At 45.0% G+C, this 17500-nt stretch overlaps 2 protein-coding genes across 2 annotated transcripts in view; one reads left to right on the top strand and one right to left on the bottom strand.

Annotated features, from left to right (window-relative positions):
* prodh2 (proline dehydrogenase 2) overlaps positions 1–6203 on the top strand; it is an 11607-nt gene extending 5404 nt beyond the window's left edge. The window contains exons 8-11 of the mRNA XM_042086547.1: positions 3225–3391; positions 4471–4581; positions 4835–4923; positions 5696–6203. Of these exons, the coding sequence (XP_041942481.1) occupies positions 3225–3391; positions 4471–4581; positions 4835–4923; positions 5696–5877 (549 nt within the window). The 3' untranslated portion in view covers positions 5878–6203. The remainder of the gene's footprint in view (positions 1–3224; positions 3392–4470; positions 4582–4834; positions 4924–5695) is intronic.
* Positions 6204–9793: 3590 nt separating this feature from the next.
* On the bottom strand, positions 9794–16387 carry tbx6 (T-box transcription factor 6). Its single transcript, XM_042086583.1, has 8 exons — positions 16330–16387; positions 15138–15354; positions 14508–14775; positions 13964–14107; positions 13705–13775; positions 13445–13515; positions 12846–13134; positions 9794–11968 (listed from the first exon to the last, which is right to left on the bottom strand). Exons 1-8 carry the CDS (start codon positions 16385–16387, stop codon positions 10252–10254), a joined length of 2835 nt encoding a protein of 944 aa, XP_041942517.1. The 3' UTR covers positions 9794–10251.
* Between the last annotated feature and the right edge of the window lie 1113 nt (positions 16388–17500).

Here is a 17500-nt window from a genome sequence, read left to right as displayed (position 1 = left end):
GTGCTAACTGTGTCCTTTAGCCACATACTGCTAACTGATTCATTTAGCCGCATAGTGCTAACTCTTTTTAATTTAGCCACATGGTGCTAACTGTTTCATTTAGCCACACAGTGCTAACTGTCTCATTTAGCCACACAGTGCTAACTGTTTCATTTAGCCACATAGTGCTGTTTCATTTAGACACACAGTGCTAACTGTGTCCTTTAGTCACATAGTGCTAACCATAGACATAATATACATAGACGCCGCATTGGCTGCTGGAAACAAGAAATGCGGCCGCCATCTTGGACCGGTCATACTCCTCGTTGCGTTGCAGCAGAAAACACAAGATGACAGCACTGTGCAGCATGTTCCTGCTCAAATCGGCGGACCATACTCGGGGGATTTACTTTTCACAAGTAAGATTTAACATAACCGTACTATTGGTTATATTTTGTGAATAGAATATTACCAGAGAGCTGAGAAGGAGCAATCTTTGATATTACTGTATGAAAATCGTAGCCATCTAGCTAGGCTATGTTTACTCGGTGTTCACCCGGCTATGAACTGAGACTTGATAAGTCATATTCCATAACACTGACTTAGATTACAACTGACACAAGAAGGCTATTGTAGAAATAAATCATACTAGATTTGGCCGGCGAATTTTACACAAGTGGCACAGACTAGCCTATTGGGCAATCGCTAGCTGCTACTTGTAGCCTAAGTGTGTTGGTGGTAGCCTCACTATTTCCTGAATAAAGTAACTTTTCAATAGCTCAACTTCTTTATTTATCAAGTAGCTTAGCCAGACAAGCTACACTTTTCTTGTCATGTGAAATTAGCACAATTTAAAGTAGCTTCCTATGTAGTGAACTAGCCTACTGCTGTGTTTGTGTTAGGCTACTAATACATTTGACTGGGTGGTAGTTTTGTGTAGTGTTTTATTCATGGCAGAGTAACTGATAGTTTAGCTCACTAAAATTTCGAAGTAGCTTGCCCAACACTGTATTATTCACATGTCATTTACCCTAACAAGAATAAGATGCCTCTCAAATTCCTTTTCATTCATTTATTTATTATTTTGTATCTCTCCAGAACAACTGCCTTGTTCAAGAAGACTGTGAATGAACTGAACGGTCTCCTCACACCCCTGGAACTGAGGAAGGTGCAGCTCTTCATTGCAGTACTGCAGGGTATCTGCTACACTGTGACTGAATGTTTGATTTATGAGCTCCACCTTCATCACCTGCATTCGCCACTCTGTGTCCCATTTTCCCATCGTCTGGTTGACTCAGTCCTCTTTTATGGAGTTTACCGAGTTTACTATGCCATCTTATTTGCCCACCTGCTGTCTGAAGCACTTTTGTTCTCAGCCAAAGTGTACCCAAGCAATTTTAGCAAGGTGGGAACATACAAAATGACATGCACCAGTTGTCGAAATCATAGAACCAACTGCATGACGGTAACTCTGTCTCACTGAGCCTGTGAAGACACTCCCTGATTCTTTACTGATTGCAATGAACGGGTTGATCTTAGCAGTTTCTAAAATGTTTCTTAATTCCTTTTTATTTAATCTCTTCATTGGTGCTGGAACCTTTCTGTGAACTGTAAATAACAGATGCTGTTGATGAACCCATTGACACTGTACAAGTGACAAGTCACCTTTTTGTCTTGAATTGATGAACTGTTACACTTACTATGCCAAACCAATGTCTGTTTTTTAAGGATCAGAAACAAACCTACAAACTTGCACTTTACAATATTTATGGAACTTGTCTAACAAATGCTGTTGATATTGAACCCAGTTACTCCATTTCCTTTATGCCACACCAATGTCTGTTCATCACTTTATTTTTGATGGCACTGAACTGAAAATGTTAATGGATTTTTTTCTGTAAATTTAACTCATTAAAACTTGTATCAAACCAGTTTTTGTCTATGCTGTCAAACGTGGATTAGTTATGTTCCCAGTTTTTATATTGGATGTCATCACTTTATAATATATCAGAATATTCTATTACTGTTAAGCCCACTATGAATATTAAAATACACACAACCATGTTTCCTGTATCATACAGCTTTTCTACTGGGAGGTTTACAACTTATTCTGAGTCAATTTACCCAAGTTTGTCACTAAACCACATAGGCCCACTTGGAATACCCCTCAGATGTCTGAATGGCACTGATCTCACTTAAATGTTTATGGAACCTTTCTGTGGACTGTGAATAATGCTGTTGATGGAACTTTTCTGTCAACTGTGAACTCTATTTAACTCATTAAACTTGTATCAAACTAGTTTTGTCTATGCTGTCAAACATGGATTATGTTCCCAGTTTTGATATCGGACGTCAGGTCACTTTATATCATATATCAGAATATTCTATTACTGTTAAACCCACTATGAATATTAAAATACGCTAAATCATGTGTCCTGTATCATAGCTACATGTATGACCTTTGCAGCAAAAAAAACCGCGTGAGAATCTGTTCGGTATTCAGTGAGATATGATTAATTAAGTGCGCTGACAGCTCATCTCACCGGCCAAACAGATTACACTGAGTGGAGTGGATGACCGGTCCAAGATGGCGGCTCCAAATCTCGTCAGCGCTAGTAAGGAGTAGCGGTCGATGCGGCGTCTATGTATATTATGTCTATGGTGCTAACTGTGTCCTTTAGCCACATAGTGCTAACTGATTCAGTTAGCCGCATAGTGCTAACTCTTTTTTAATTTAGCCACATGGTGCTAACTGTTTCATTTAGCCACACAGTGCTAACTGTTTCATTTAGCCACATAGTGCTGTTTCATTTAGACACACAGTGCTAACTGTTGCATTTAGCCACATAGTGCTAACTGTGTCCTCACTTAAACATTCACCAGAGCTACTCTGTCAGTATTTTATCTGTCTACCTGCCTGTCTCTGTTTGTCTAGGATTGGCCTGTTTTTCTGTCTGTCAGAGAGATAGTCTTCTATTTTCACAAATGCGCGTGCACACACACACACACACACACACATACACACACAGACACACACACGCAGAAGGAGAGAGAGATACACGCACATAGAGACACACACATACATGACTTTTCTCTCCTTCTCTCTCCCCGTCTTTTTCTCTCTCTCTGTTTTTACCATGTCTTTCGATCTTGTGCCTCTCCATCCTATTCCATACACCTTCCATAATTTACCTTCCTCTCTTTCTCTCACTCTCTTTCTCTCTCTCTCTCTCTCTCTCTCCCAGGACTCCCTCTCTCTCCTGCTGGAGGCTATCCGCCTCTCAAAGGACCACTGCTTTTGCCTGGGGGTCAAACTGGTCCGAGGGGCCTACATGGACAAAGAGAGGAAACTGGCCAATCAGGAGGGCCGCACAGACCCCATCCACCAATCATGGGAGGATACCAATGAGAGGTGACTTGACGTGCAGCCAATGTCTTGTTCCAGTTTCAGTGTTTTAGAATTTAAGTGTAGGGCTTGTATTAAATGTGTCAGTGTTGTTATGCAGTATTGTTTGCTGCCTTCAATGAAATGTATAAGTTAATGTTATGATTATGTGTTGATATAAGAGATATAATGTCTCTCGTAGGAGGTGGTTAATCTTCAGTGTCATGGTGTGTCCTTGGCTCTCCCAGGGTCACATGTTCTTACAATTATAACGGTTCTCACAATGTCACATGTTCTCAGAGTTACGGTTCTCACAGTGTCGCATGTTCTCACAGTTATAACGGTTCTCACAGTGTTGCATGTTCTCACCGTTATAATGGTTCTCACAGTAACGGTTCTCACAATGTTGCATGTTCTCACAGTTATAACGGTTCTCACAGTAACGGTTCTCACAGTGTCGCATATTCTCACGGTTATAACGGTTCTCACAGTGTTGCATGTTCTTACAGTTATAGGTTCTCACAGTGTCGCATGTTCTTACAGTTATAACGGTTCTCACAGTGTGGCATGTTCTTACAGTTATAACGGTTCTCACAGTAACGGTTCTCACAGTGTCGCATGTTCTTACAGTTACCTGCTGGCATTTCAACATTGATTCAACGGTAAATAAACGTTATAAACGTTTTAAAAAAAACCTTATAACGGGTGAATCAACGTTGAATTATGTGTTGGATTTGCAAATTGAATCAACGTTGATATCGCAATATTATTTCAACATCCGCCATTTCAACATTGGTGCTGATTTCCTTGATTTCTTATTTTACAACCATTTGTCAACATTTTACAATTAGCATTAAAACAGTGTTTCAACATTGACACAACAACTGACATTATTTCACCTATAATTCAACATTGATTTTCTTGACCTTTTTACAACCAACGTTGTTTCAATGTTTGTCTACATACCCTTTTACAACCATTTAGCATTAAACATTGTTTCAACATTGTTTCAACATTGACGTTATTTCGCCTATATTTCAACGTTGAAGGTCGGTCGTGTGCCGGCTGGGTTATAACGGTTCTCACAGTGTTGCATGTTCTCACAGCTATAACGGCTCTTTGGACGTCATGCTCAACCTCATTTCCCAGAATCCTGGGCGTTATCAGATCATCGTGGCCACACACAACGAGAACTCCGTCAGACATGCTGCCACACGGTACTCCTTTACTGACCACACACACACTTTCTCTTTTTCTTTCTCTCTACTCCACTAACACACACACATACGCACACACACACATACACACACACTCACACACACACACACACACACACACACACACACAATGTGTGTCTTCATCAAGATTTTTGATGTATTCGGGAGTCAATTGCATTTTCTGGTTTATTTAGTTAATATTCATGATTTATTTTGTTTCTGGTGTGTGTGTGTGTGTGTGTGTCATCATCAGCATGGGTGCATTGGGGATTCAGAGAGACGAAGGTTCTGTGTGTTTCGGTCAGCTGATGGGAATGTGTGACCATGTCTCTCTCACTCTGGGTAAGACAGGAAGGCCAATAACTTATCCTCAAACATGTATTGTTTTTCTCTTTCTCTCTTTATTTCTCTCTCTCTCTCTCTCTCTCTGTTTTTACCATGTCTTTTGTCCTTGTGCCTCTCCTATTCCATACACCTTTTTCCATAATGCACCCAACTCTACCTTTCTCCCTCTCTCTCTCTCTCTCTCTCTCTCTCTCTCTCTAGTCTCGCTTCCTCATCTGAAGATCTCAGGCTTGAGGCTAAGCAGATGCTGCTGTAATCGTGAATTCCGTTTACATTTATTGATTTAGCAGAAGCTTTTATCCAAAGCAACTTACAAAAATGAGGAATAACATTCAAGCTACCGATTGGATTGAATTGATGCCACACGTATACCTCCCTGACTCTGTCTCTCTCTCTCTGAACCCCTTCCAGGCTAGCAGGGGTTCTCTGTGTATAAGTCTCTCTCTCTCTCTCTCTCTCTCTCTCTCAAATTCAAATTCAAATATGCTTTATTGGCACGACAAACCATATGATGCATTGCCAAAGCGTTCACAGGAATAATAATTAAAGAAAATACAAATACAAAATGATATAAACATGTACAAACATTACAAACATTGTTACACTTCGTCGCACACATACACACTCTCTCTCTCTCTCTCTCTCTCTCTCTCTCTGTCTCTGTCTCTCTCTTCCAGCCCAGTAGAGGTTCTCTGTGTATAAGTCTCTCTCTCTCTCTCTCTCTCTCTCACTCTCTCTCTCTCTCTCTCTCTCTCTCTCTCTCTTCCAGCCCAGCAGGGGTTCTCTGTGTATAAGTCGGTGCCGTACGGGTCCGTGGACGACACGCTGCCCTACCTGGTGCGGCGTGCCCAGGAGAACCGCACCGTCCTGCAAGGCATCCGCAAGGAGAGAGACCTGCTCCGCCAAGAGCTGAAGAGGAGGATGAGACAGAGAGTTCGTGGAGGAGGGTAGAGAGAGAGAGGGAGGAGAGAGAAGACAGAAGGAGGGAAAGAGAGGGATATAGGGAGAGTGAGAGAGAGGGACAGGGCAGAGAGAGAGGAGAGAGGAAAGAATGAATTTGCTGTCATTAGTTTTCGGTACACGTGTATATAATCATGTATTCCATATTTGCTCATTTCCGTTTGGCACATATGGTAGTGTGTATACTCATATTTATATAGCCTACTCATATGTGACCCTGCAAGGCGAAACCAGTCGTCTTGCGCACAGTGCTATTTTGAGAAAATCCACGATAAACAAACATACGGGTTAAAATGTCGAATTTCACGTTTTTGCATAATTCGACAGTATACAGTCTACACTTTCATATTGTGAACAAATATAAGATTTAAGATTAAACACATTAGCAGTCATTCCATTTGTCCACGCCGCTATAAGGTTTTACGGTAGAGCTAAAATGTAGCCTACTCATTAGGCTACTCGTTACTCAATGTGTAAGCTCTATCGTTCTTGGCAGATGTAACCGAATATGAATGTGAAAGACTTGTCTTTCAGGGCACGAACGGTCAAAAGTACAAACTTTTAGAAATATCCTGGCGTCATTTTACGGACCAGGAGAAGTTTTCCATTGACGTTGCTGTAGCACATTTTAAAAGTGGGCCTATAGCCCATTATGTCTATGCTATAGCCTACACAATCTGTGTACATAGAACTTCTTCTCCCCTTACTTCCCCTGAAATACATTAATTATATTCTATAGTGACACTTTATGACCGTCCCAGGTATTAACTAGGGGGCAGAAAAAGACACTCACTCGGTTGATAAAACTGGACATAGTCAGTCATCTAGTAATAGCTGTATCCTCACACTATCGCATGTGACAATTTACTTAAAAAGGCGATTTTCTCCTCTTCTGGCGTATCGGGACAGGAGAACCATGCCAACTTTGGATGCGGTTATCTTAGCGATACTTTTTGCAATGCCCTCGATATACATATCGTTGGAAAGCTTAGTCAATGGCCGTTCATGTGAGCACATTAACTTAATTTTGTAAATTTGACCAAAACGACTGGTTTCGCCTTGCAGGGTCACATATGGCAGTGTGTATCATATTCATATACTCCCAGTCAGAAACCAGGTGACGTCTGGTATAGATCATCAGTACTGCATCTCCAATACTTTATATGTTGATCCTATTTAACTGATATAAATATAAAACTACGGTATGGATGAGCTCCTGCTTTTTTAGCAAGCATAACTCTATTATATGGGAGATAGAGGGAGAGATTCAGTGAAGAAAAAAGAAAAGAGAGAGATGGAGAGATCCAGAAGCTTTTTGCTCATCTGTGTTGAATCATCTGCATGTATTAAATGTATAGTATATATACTCTTGTGTGTTTGTATGTGTTTACTTTGGTTGTTTGTTTGACCCTTATTTTACACCTTCCTCTGTCCTTTTAACTGCCTCTCTTTCCCCATTAATGTCACCAAATGGAGAGAGAGAGAAAAGAGAGAGGGAGGGAGAGGGAGAGAGGGAGGGAGGGATAGATAGGGAGGGAGGGAGAGAGGGAGGTGATAAGTCCCTAACACCTGATCTTTAATGACTTCCCAACAGCCACTGGCTCCCTCCCCCTCTCCACACCTGCATACAAGCAAATGCCTCGTCAATGGACACACACTCACACACACTCACAGTGAGAAAGAGAGAGAGCGAGAGAGAGAGACACACACACACACACACACACACACACACACATGAAATCCTCCTTGTTGCACCTCGGCTGTGCAGCTAAATTCCCCTCTGCACCGTCCTTACGTAATGATCTAAGTTTTATTATTTTGTCTTGCACAACCAACCACACACACACACACACACACACACACACACACACACACACACACACACACACACACACATCAACCAGCCATCTCAGCACAACCAACCAATCAGGCGTCTCAGCCCTTGGCTGATATGAACTGCTCTGGTTTTAATGGACTTCACGAGTCCAGAGCCTTTGAAATGTTACTCTTGTAATGTTTGTTTTCAAACAGACTCCACAAGTCCAAGGTGTTTACCCTCCGGCGGCCGTGGTGTCAGTGACCTGTCAGTGTGTCAGTGACCTGTCAGTGCGTCCGTGTTTGCTCTGGTCATGTCTGTCCCTGTCACAGGCAAACATCAAGGCAGAGAACAGGCCACTGCATCACAGAGCTAGTGGTTTACACTTTGTTTCATGCCACACTGTGAGAGTTTTCACCATAGACATTTAGTTTGACTTCCAAGTGCATTCCTGCTTGAGCTAATTAGTTTATTTACTGGAGGGCCATGGAGGGCCATCATTACATCATACTAATCGTCCCCTTAATTAAAAGGTTTTATCGGACTTTTTTTGTTAAAATTAAGTTGACATATTCTATATGTGTATACATATTCTTAAGAATGTGGTGTGCTTCGTCCGTGGGCGGTCACAATTTTTGGGAGGCACACGACACCCAAAATTCTCACGCGCAATTCTCATCACGCGCCATGTGTGCGGCACACAGACACAGCACTGTACCAGGCCCAGTGTTGTGCCTGAATGCGTTCATATTTTGGGCGCACCTGAACTGAACGTGCTGTATTACTTGTGAGGGGCAGCCGTGGCCTACTGGTTAGCGCTTCGGACTTGTTACCGGAGGGTTGCCGGTTCGAACCCTGACCAGTAGGCACGGCTGAAGTGCCCTTGAGCAAGACACCTAACCCCTCACTGCTCCCCGAGCGCCGCTGTTGTTGCAGGCCGCTCACTGCGCCGGTATTAGTGTGTGCTTTTTGAGATGAAGCTCTGTTTGTTTGTATCTTTTATTATGTGACCATATTTTGTATGTTAAAAAATGACCAGTTCTCTTGTTTTGGGAATCAGTTCTCGTCGTTCACCTTCGGGATTCGTTCTTTCTGACCGAATCAGTCGCGAACTGCACGTGCCTAGTCTGCACCCACTTACTTAAGTGCTCTCTTAAAAGCTGTTACCCCTATGCATTTGGAACATTATGAAATTAGGTGTTTCTCTATGGAATTCTAAAACTTTGAAGCTCAAAGTTAATTTGACCCCAAGCAACGTTTAACATCATAAAATATATGGTTCACTTTTTTTTTGCTTCATCTTTCATGACTTTTCCTTAATTGAAGGGTACAACAGAGTAAGCATGAAATTTGTACAATAATATGTTTTCAATGTCCTGTACAAATATTTTACATTGGTGTTCCTTGGGGTCAGTTTAACCCCAGCTGAATGAAACATAAGATACATGAATATTTGACTCATTATGGATATTATTATTGTAATAGTATGAGAACATATTGTTATTATCATTATTACATATACAAGTACATATTACATATAAGTCATTTTGGCAGGACTGTATAAGTCAAAAGGTGAAGCAACAGCAAGCCTTTGGGCTGCTGACACTGGATGGGTAATATTGCCAGCCAGGGTTCCAAGGTTCATAAAGGGGTGTGGGGGAGTGGGATTGTTTTGTAGGGCTTTTGATGATAGGTATTACACTCTTGTTAAGTACCTGTCACAAAAAAACTGGGTAACAATATGAATTATAATCATTTTCTGAGGGTTTATTTAGCTGGGGTCAAATTGACCCCAAGGATAATGCATGTCGGTAAGATTTGAGGGTAACACAAGTGTTAATTCTATGTATGGGAAATACTTCCTTCAGCTGTTAAAAAAACACATTGAAAAAATGGAATCTCTCAAAACAAAGTTTATTTTTTATAATGTTTAGAAAAGTAGAAAAAGCAATATTTACAAAATGTAATTGAAGCAACACAATGTTCTATATGTTTGAGCAATTCTACCTCTACAATCATCCAATGACAGTTTGAAAAGCATCCTAGTAACTACAGACAAACAGGCATGGCCATTAGATGTTCAATCGCAGTGTCTTAAAGCAAAGTGAGCACCATATCACTTAGAAGATGTTCAATAGCAGTGTCTTAAAGCACATGAGCACCATATCACTTAGAAGATGTTCAATAGCAGTGTCTTAAAGCACATGAGCACCATATGTGTCTTAAAGCACGTGAGCACCATATCACTTCCCTCGAAAGTCTCTCTCCAACAGAAAGTCCTTTAGAGTGGGTTTCCTCTTCCAGCTCATTCAGGAATGAACGTGGCCCTGATCAGTTCCGGAACCGTGAACTGAACTCCACTAAACCTGGAGTTCTGTAGCAGAATGTAGTAGTGGTTCCCTTTTCTTGTTATGTAGTACTAGGGTTCCCTTTTCTTGAACCTTGTGAAACTGTTGTGTATTCCAGGAAACGTGTACACTTTTCTCTCATGGCTTCCTCCACACTTCCTCTCCTCTCTTGTCCTCCCTCCTCCGCTCAACTGCTGCCTCTCAGAACACGGCCCTGCCACTCATGTCCAGGTAGGACCCCTGGCTGTGTGTGTGGGCGTGCTGGGGCTGTCTGTAGATATGCCTGAGTGGAATGTGGAAGGAGGAGCGGGGGTCCTGACACAGCCTGAGAGGGTAGGAGGGGAACGGGGGATAGAGACCCGGGGGTGCGGAGGAGGGAAGCGAGGGATCCATAGAGGGGAGAAGAGAGGAGTGCAGTACCACCTCTGGCAGGTAGGAGGCAGCAGGGTTGAACTGGGCACTGGGGTAGGAGGCTACCTCTGCAGAGGCCACTGGAGGGTAGCCACCAGAGGGAGCTCCAGGGGGGTACTGGGGGTAGGAAGCAGGGGGCAGGGAGGGAGAGGGGTGGTGGGAGGGGGCAGATGACGGGAGAGAGAGGGCCGGGAACGCCTGGGAGGGAATCATGGAACAGGAAGGAATCTGAGGAGAGTTGGAGGCGGAGACTGGGATGTGGGGGTAGGAAGAGGCCGGGAAGGCCCCCGTGGGGTAGCCTGGCTGCATCTGGGCAGGATTGGGAATGCTGGCAGTGTGGTTCTGGAGCGAGGGATGAATAGGGGGGCAGGAGGGGAGGGAGGGAGGGAGAGAGGAGAAAGGATGAGAGGAGGCAGGATAGTGGTTCTGGCTGGGGTTAGTGGACGGGACGGAATACGGCTGGACCACAGCGGCAGCGCACGGGAGGAACGAGTGAGAGAGCGGAGGAGCGGGTGGATGAGTCGCCATGGAGACGGAAGAAGGGATAGAGGAGATGGAGGAAGAGAAGGAGGTGGGCGTGTAATGGGTCAGATCCAGATGCGCAGGAGCCACCGCCGAGGAGAACGGGGCGGCAGAGGGGCCGGCGTTGGAGCTCTGCGTGCTGGGGTCAGAGGCGGACGCCAGGGGAAAGGGGAACGCAGTAGAGGGGGCACTGGGGATGGACTGGGGGGTGATGGGGTGCGGGGCGGGGGTGGAGGTGGGTGGCTGGTGCTCTGGGAAGGGGAAGGCGGACAGCGGGGTGTTGCTGTGGAGGGAGTGGGGGGTGGACGGGTCAGAGTCCTGCTCCTGGTCGGGTTGGAGCTGGAGCGGTGGGAAGGGGAAGGCTGTCTCGGCCGCATTCTGGACCCCCGCATGCGGGGTCACCTGGGTCAGACCCATCTGGGACGGGTTCTGGACCCCTGCAGGCGGGGTCACCTGGGTCAGACCCATCTGGGACGGGTTCTGGACCCCTGCAGGTGAAGTGGAGTGGATCAGACCCATCTGGGACGGGTTCTGGACCCCTGCAGGTGAAGTGGAGTGGATCAGACCCATCTGGGACGGGTTCATGGGATGAACAGAGACGGAGGGATGAAGGGAGTTGAAAGAAGGAGGGGTAAGAGAGGAGGAGGAGGTGAAGGAGTTAGTTGGGGTGTGGGGACTGAGCACGTCTGGATTCTGATTGGCTGGATGGCCAGAGGGGTAGGATGAGGAGGAGCAGGGCGAGGGCAGTAACTGGTCAGATGAAGAGGAGGGAGGGTGAGAGGAGGAGGAGGAGAGGAGGGTGGAGAAGCAGGAGGTGGGGAGGGAGGAGTGGTCTGAGGAGGAGGAAGGGGGGAGGAGGTCATGTGCGCCTGAGGAGGTGACTGAGGAGGAGACGGATGAGGACTGAGGATGAGGAGCAGAGGAGAACTGGGAGGAGTCTGCAAATGGACCACTGAAAGACTGGAGGTCAATCATCTGACCCGACCTGAGAGAGACAGGGGGGGGGGGCAGGAAGGAGAGGAGGAAAGAGTTACAGAGAGGTAAACTCTTGTTTTGTTCATGGCTCAATCATGGAATTTAAGAGCAAATTGACTGATTTGAGCAGATTGTATTTGCAGTACAGTGTAGATCATACATGGGCAACATACGGCCCGCGGGCCACATCCGGCCCGTGGGCTTTCCCTGACCGGCCCGCGTAAGCTCCGTGAAAGAACAATAGTCAAGAGCCTAGCATGGAGATAATGCACGCAAATCAATATCGTTGCTTTTATTTTGAAAGCGACTGCTATTTGTACGCCCATACATCTGTGCGTGGATGCATACGATGTAAACACCCTCACTGATGTGCTGGTTAATAGAATGTATGCTTCTGCGTCGACACAATGCAGTTGCCTTTAAGTCGGCGTAAACCTTTCAAAGTTTTGTGTCTCACATTTTCATAGCCTAACCTAATTATATAGATATTGTAGTACTTTTTTATATCAGTCTTTGAAAACTGAAAAAAAATGTCAATGTCAAAAAATAATTTTCGAGAATGAGGATTAAATACTGGACATAGATTAAATAGCCTATTTCTGTTTTTCCTTTGTCTCCCTCACATTTTCATCTGTTCTTACGAGTAGTAAACAAAACCATATGATTTACTTAATGTTATACAAGAACAGAATAGAATTGGACAGAATTAAGTTCAGACTTGAGTTCGGTATTTTGGGTCCGGCCCTCCTCAACAGTCCCAGTTTGTCATGTGGCCCCTTGGGGAAATTAGTTGCCCACCCCTGGTGTAGATGCTTGACTGGGAGATTGGCAAAAAGAATTCTTTAGAACCTTGGAAACTGTTGCACTTCACTTATTGGAGGACTCACCTGTCAATCAAGCTGTTGTTCAGGTCATCCTGAGAAGTGGTTTGCAGCCCGCTGTCCATGGAGGCGGGAATCTCTGTGATGTCAGGGATCTGGGTCATCTGGGAGGAGATGAAGGCTTGGCCCAGACTCATTGGCTGGTCCGACACGGTCGACCCTGGGAAAGGTGGCACGTCACCATGGAAACCACAGGAAGGGTCGTTGATGGAGAGGGCAGAACTTGTGATTGAGAGGGTGGGGTTCTGTGGGAGGAGCTCAGTGGAGTCACATGGGTCGCAGGGGTCACATGACTCTGAATCAGGAAGAGGAAGCGGACACAATGACGAACAGGAGGGAAAAGGAAAATAGTTGTTTTAATTGTTGGTATTAATTGTTAATTCAATTGTTGTTAATTGATCATTTAATTGTTCTTGTTTTTGTAGTTATTGGTCTATTGATCTATCTATCTATGAATCAATCAATCAACCAATCAATCGATCAATCAATCAATCAACCAATCAATCAATCAATCAATCACAGCAAACAACAAACACACATGGAAACCCTATACCATGTACGGTACAGTGCTTGTTGTGGTGTGTGGGCTGTTTGAGTGGACTCACCAATGTCCAGGTCATCCAGAGGATCATTCTGCTGGGTGTTGATCTTCCTTTTCTGCCTGGCCTCTCTCTGTCTGTCACACAAACACACAGGCAAGGTCAGCGTTGTGAGTGGCTTGTGAGACTTGTGATGTATTGTGTGCGTATGGGAGAGTCATAATAATGTGTGCATGTATGTATGTATGTATGTATGTATGTATGTATGTATGTGTGAGTACCAGTGAGGTTGAGCGTGTATGTGTGTGTGTGTGTTTGAGTGTTACCTCTTGCTGTTCATGCCATTATCTCTGAAACCTTTAGCAAAGGGGTTGGAGTTGATCTTCAGCTCAGTTATCTGTAGAGGACAACACAGCCTTCAGTCAGAGCTCAGTCACACTGCTCAAGGTCACAATGGTGGCCACTGGGAATCAAATGTCTTTTGAGGCTACCGCATGCAAACCCAGCTCCATTTCCACTACACTACCACCACAATCTAATCCATCCTGCAACCCCCCTGCCCCCCTCCCTCCCCCCGGGTCTCACCCTGCTGTTCTGGTAGGCGGTGACGGTGAGGAACTGGGTCTCTGGGAAGGTGAAGGAGTGCCGAGCCCCCCCCCACAGCAGCATGTCTCTGGCCTCGATCACGTGCAGCCGCGGCTGGTAGCGGTGCAGAGAGTGGAGGATGATCTGCAGGAGCCAGAGAGATTAGATTACATTAGATTAGATTATTAGATTACATTAGATTACATTAGATTACATTAGATTAAATTACATTAGATTAGATTAGATTACATTAGATTACATTAGATTACATTACATTACATTAGATTAGATACTATATACTTATATACACATATACACAAGGTGAGAATAGTAGTTGTTTTACATTGCTATGTACAAGTTGTGTGGTTGATACACACAGCCCCCCCCCCCCCCCCCACACACACACACACACAAACACACAAATACACACATACACACACACAAACACACAAATCCACACACACACATACACACATCACACACACACACACACACAAATCCACACACACACACACACACACACATGTACGTGTGGGAAACTCACATATCCCTGGGAGTCGAGTGTGTTGTTGGTGAGCTTGGTCTTGTGGAAGGAGATGATCCGGTTCTGCCAGTGCTCTCCGGTGGCGGGCGAGTCCGGGTGGATGAAGACCCGGTCAGGCAGACGCGCCTCCGCACCGCCCACCACCTGCCAGCTGTCGTCCTGGAAACGGTAGCGGGACGAGTCAGCGGGGACGATGTCCAGCAGCAGGATGTAGCGCAGGGTGGGGTTGAGTCCAGACACCTTCACCCGCAACTGGGGAAACATGCGCCTGGGGGGGGGGGGGGGGGGGTCATTTAATACTTTAAAACATAAATACTTTTCACCGTATAAATACTTTTCACCGAGAACCGTTCAGATTCAAGATGAATGGCATGCTCAGAGAATTCTTTCTCTACACTACTTTGTAAGTAAATTGTTACTGGCCTTTACCTATTTGTATTAGTAGTAAACAGAAATTATAGAGGCGAAAAAGTGTGAAAACTAGACCAACCACTGTAAATATACTGTAAATGCACTTCCATACACTTTTTGTTTGACGGTGGGATACTAGACTGCTAGGAATTCTCTTTACACACTGACCAATCCCGAGAAGAGGTGTGTGTGAATCAGGTGACATCAGCACACACTCACCTTCCTTTCTTGGTGATGATCATCTCTGTGCCGACGGTGCTGAACTGTTTCCATAGCGACACGTTCTCCAGCTCCATCTTGATGCTGTCATGCGGTGTGGGCGGAGCTTCGCGGGGGGCAGGGGGAGGGGCCAGGAGGTGGGGGGGCAGGGACCGGGCAGCCACGTCACAGGAGGAGGGGTACAGCGACGGCACGTGAGGGGGGCCCACATCGCGCTCTGCAGGGGGGCAGGGGTGGGGGGAGCATGTTATCAAGGTGCCCAGGAACAGACCGCGGAAGTTCCTCTACAAAATAGCCCCAAAAGCTGTCATCTTTACCTATATAAGGAGATCAGGGTAGCATCTTTGCCCATATAAGGACATCCGGATCTCCTTATATGGGCAAAGATGGCAGCTTTGAAGCCTTTTTTAGGCAAAGTTCAGGTTTATACATATTAGCATGTGATGCCAGGGAAACTCTGCCATCCAACAGGAGCAAATGCTGTGTGATTTATGCTCTCGCGCCAGTATTAGCATGATTCTCTAAACATGATCTCACACAATCATGCTAAATAATAACCCACACAAATGCCACACAATCATGCTAAATAATAACCCACACAAATGCCACTCAATCATCTGAGCTGCTAGAGCAGACTATCTAAGGTCAGGCTGGAGACAGAGTGGATATGGCCGTTTGTATGCCCTTCCTCAATGCACATATCTGTCTGGCAACCATGTTTTTCCTTCATAAACCTGATGCCCTGTTGTATGACCATTCTACCCATTCATTCATTCATTCATTTAATTTCATGCACAAGAAATCAAATCACACACACACACACAAACATTTATACACACACAACACGTCACCCATCAACCCATGAAATCTCCTCAGATTAAAACCCATGCGTGCACACACACACACATCTGTAGTAGCGGTCTCCTCAGATTAAAAATCCATGCGGACACACACACACACCTCTGTAGTAACGGCCTCCTCAGATTTAAACCCATGCACACACACACACACACACAGACACCTCTGTAGTAGCGGTCTCCTCAGATTAAAACCCATGCACACACACACACACACACACACCACTGGATTAGCGCTCTCCCAGCGTCTGGTGGGCCACAGGCAGAAACACACACACACACCTCTGTAGTAACGGTCTCCTCAGATTAAAACCCATGCACACACACACACACACCTCTGTAGTAGCTCTGGTGGGCCACAGGCAGACTGGGGTACATCTCCACGCTCAGCATCTTTTTGCTCGGCTCTTCGTCCTCGTCTCTCTTGGTCTTCTGGAGTCGTCTCTCGTCTCTCACTGCTGTCTTCTCTTCAGGAAGAAAACATCTTCAGATGACGTGGTTTCTCTCTCTCTCTCTCTTTCCAGGTCACACCAGGAAACAAGTCACACCAGTTCTGGTCCTCCAGAAATCTTTAAATCCAGCTGCCAAATCCAGGTTCCTGAGGTTCTCTCTGGAGGTTCTGCTGGAGGGGTCTTCTCTTCTCTTCTGGCTTCAGCTCTTCTGTGTGTGAGTGTCCTTCACACATGGGCTTAAATAGGTGTGTGTGTGTGAATGTGTTCATGCGTCTGCCAAATGGAGATGCCTTAACCCCCCCCCCCCCCCCCCGACACACACACCTCTGCTTTCCCCATACCTGCAGCCCTCCCCATACACTCACACACATTCACACACACTCTTCATTCCATTACACCAGCTAAACAAACACATTATGATACTGACACACACACTTTACACACAGAGACAAACAAACACCATTGCACACATTTTTATTCAACGTTTGGACACTTAATAAAATAGGTTCAGGCTGGTCAATGCATCACCTGGCGTTCCTACATGCAAGACTCACTATTGACCACTGAATTGTGTTTAGAAGTACAAAAATCTATTTCTATTGTGTCTGACACCAGACAGAGTAGCCGCCTGCAGGACCTGAAAAGGCTGTATCTCTAAAGGAAACAAAACAATAGGACCTGAGAAGTCTGTATGTAGGGAAGACTTCCTTCTCTAAAGGAAACAAGAGAATAGGATCGCAGATGCAACACGAGTCTTTGTCGAAGAAGTTACAAGTTGGGTAACACACATTAATTGACATTTGTCAAGGCAAAAACAAGCCGCTGGTTTTAATAAGATCACATGGGGGCTGAAGATAGGCACAGAGACCTTTTCCTCATTTGTAAGTCGCTTTGGGTGAAAGTGTCATGTCAGCTAAATGAAAAGATTCACTGGAAAAACTGCTTATCTAAACAAGTGTTGTTAATCTTATATTAAGATTAAACATCTAGTTGGTATTATTTTTAGTATAAAGAGACTGACCTTGCGCTTTCTCATAGGATCATTTTAAGGGAG

The sequence above is a fragment of the Alosa sapidissima genome, chromosome 3 (assembly GCF_018492685.1).
Source record: "Alosa sapidissima isolate fAloSap1 chromosome 3, fAloSap1.pri, whole genome shotgun sequence".
NCBI classification, from domain to species: Eukaryota; Metazoa; Chordata; class Actinopteri; order Clupeiformes; family Clupeidae; genus Alosa; species Alosa sapidissima.
The sequence above is the reverse complement of the archived record's forward strand: the minus strand, read 5'-3'. Positions and strand labels throughout refer to the sequence as shown.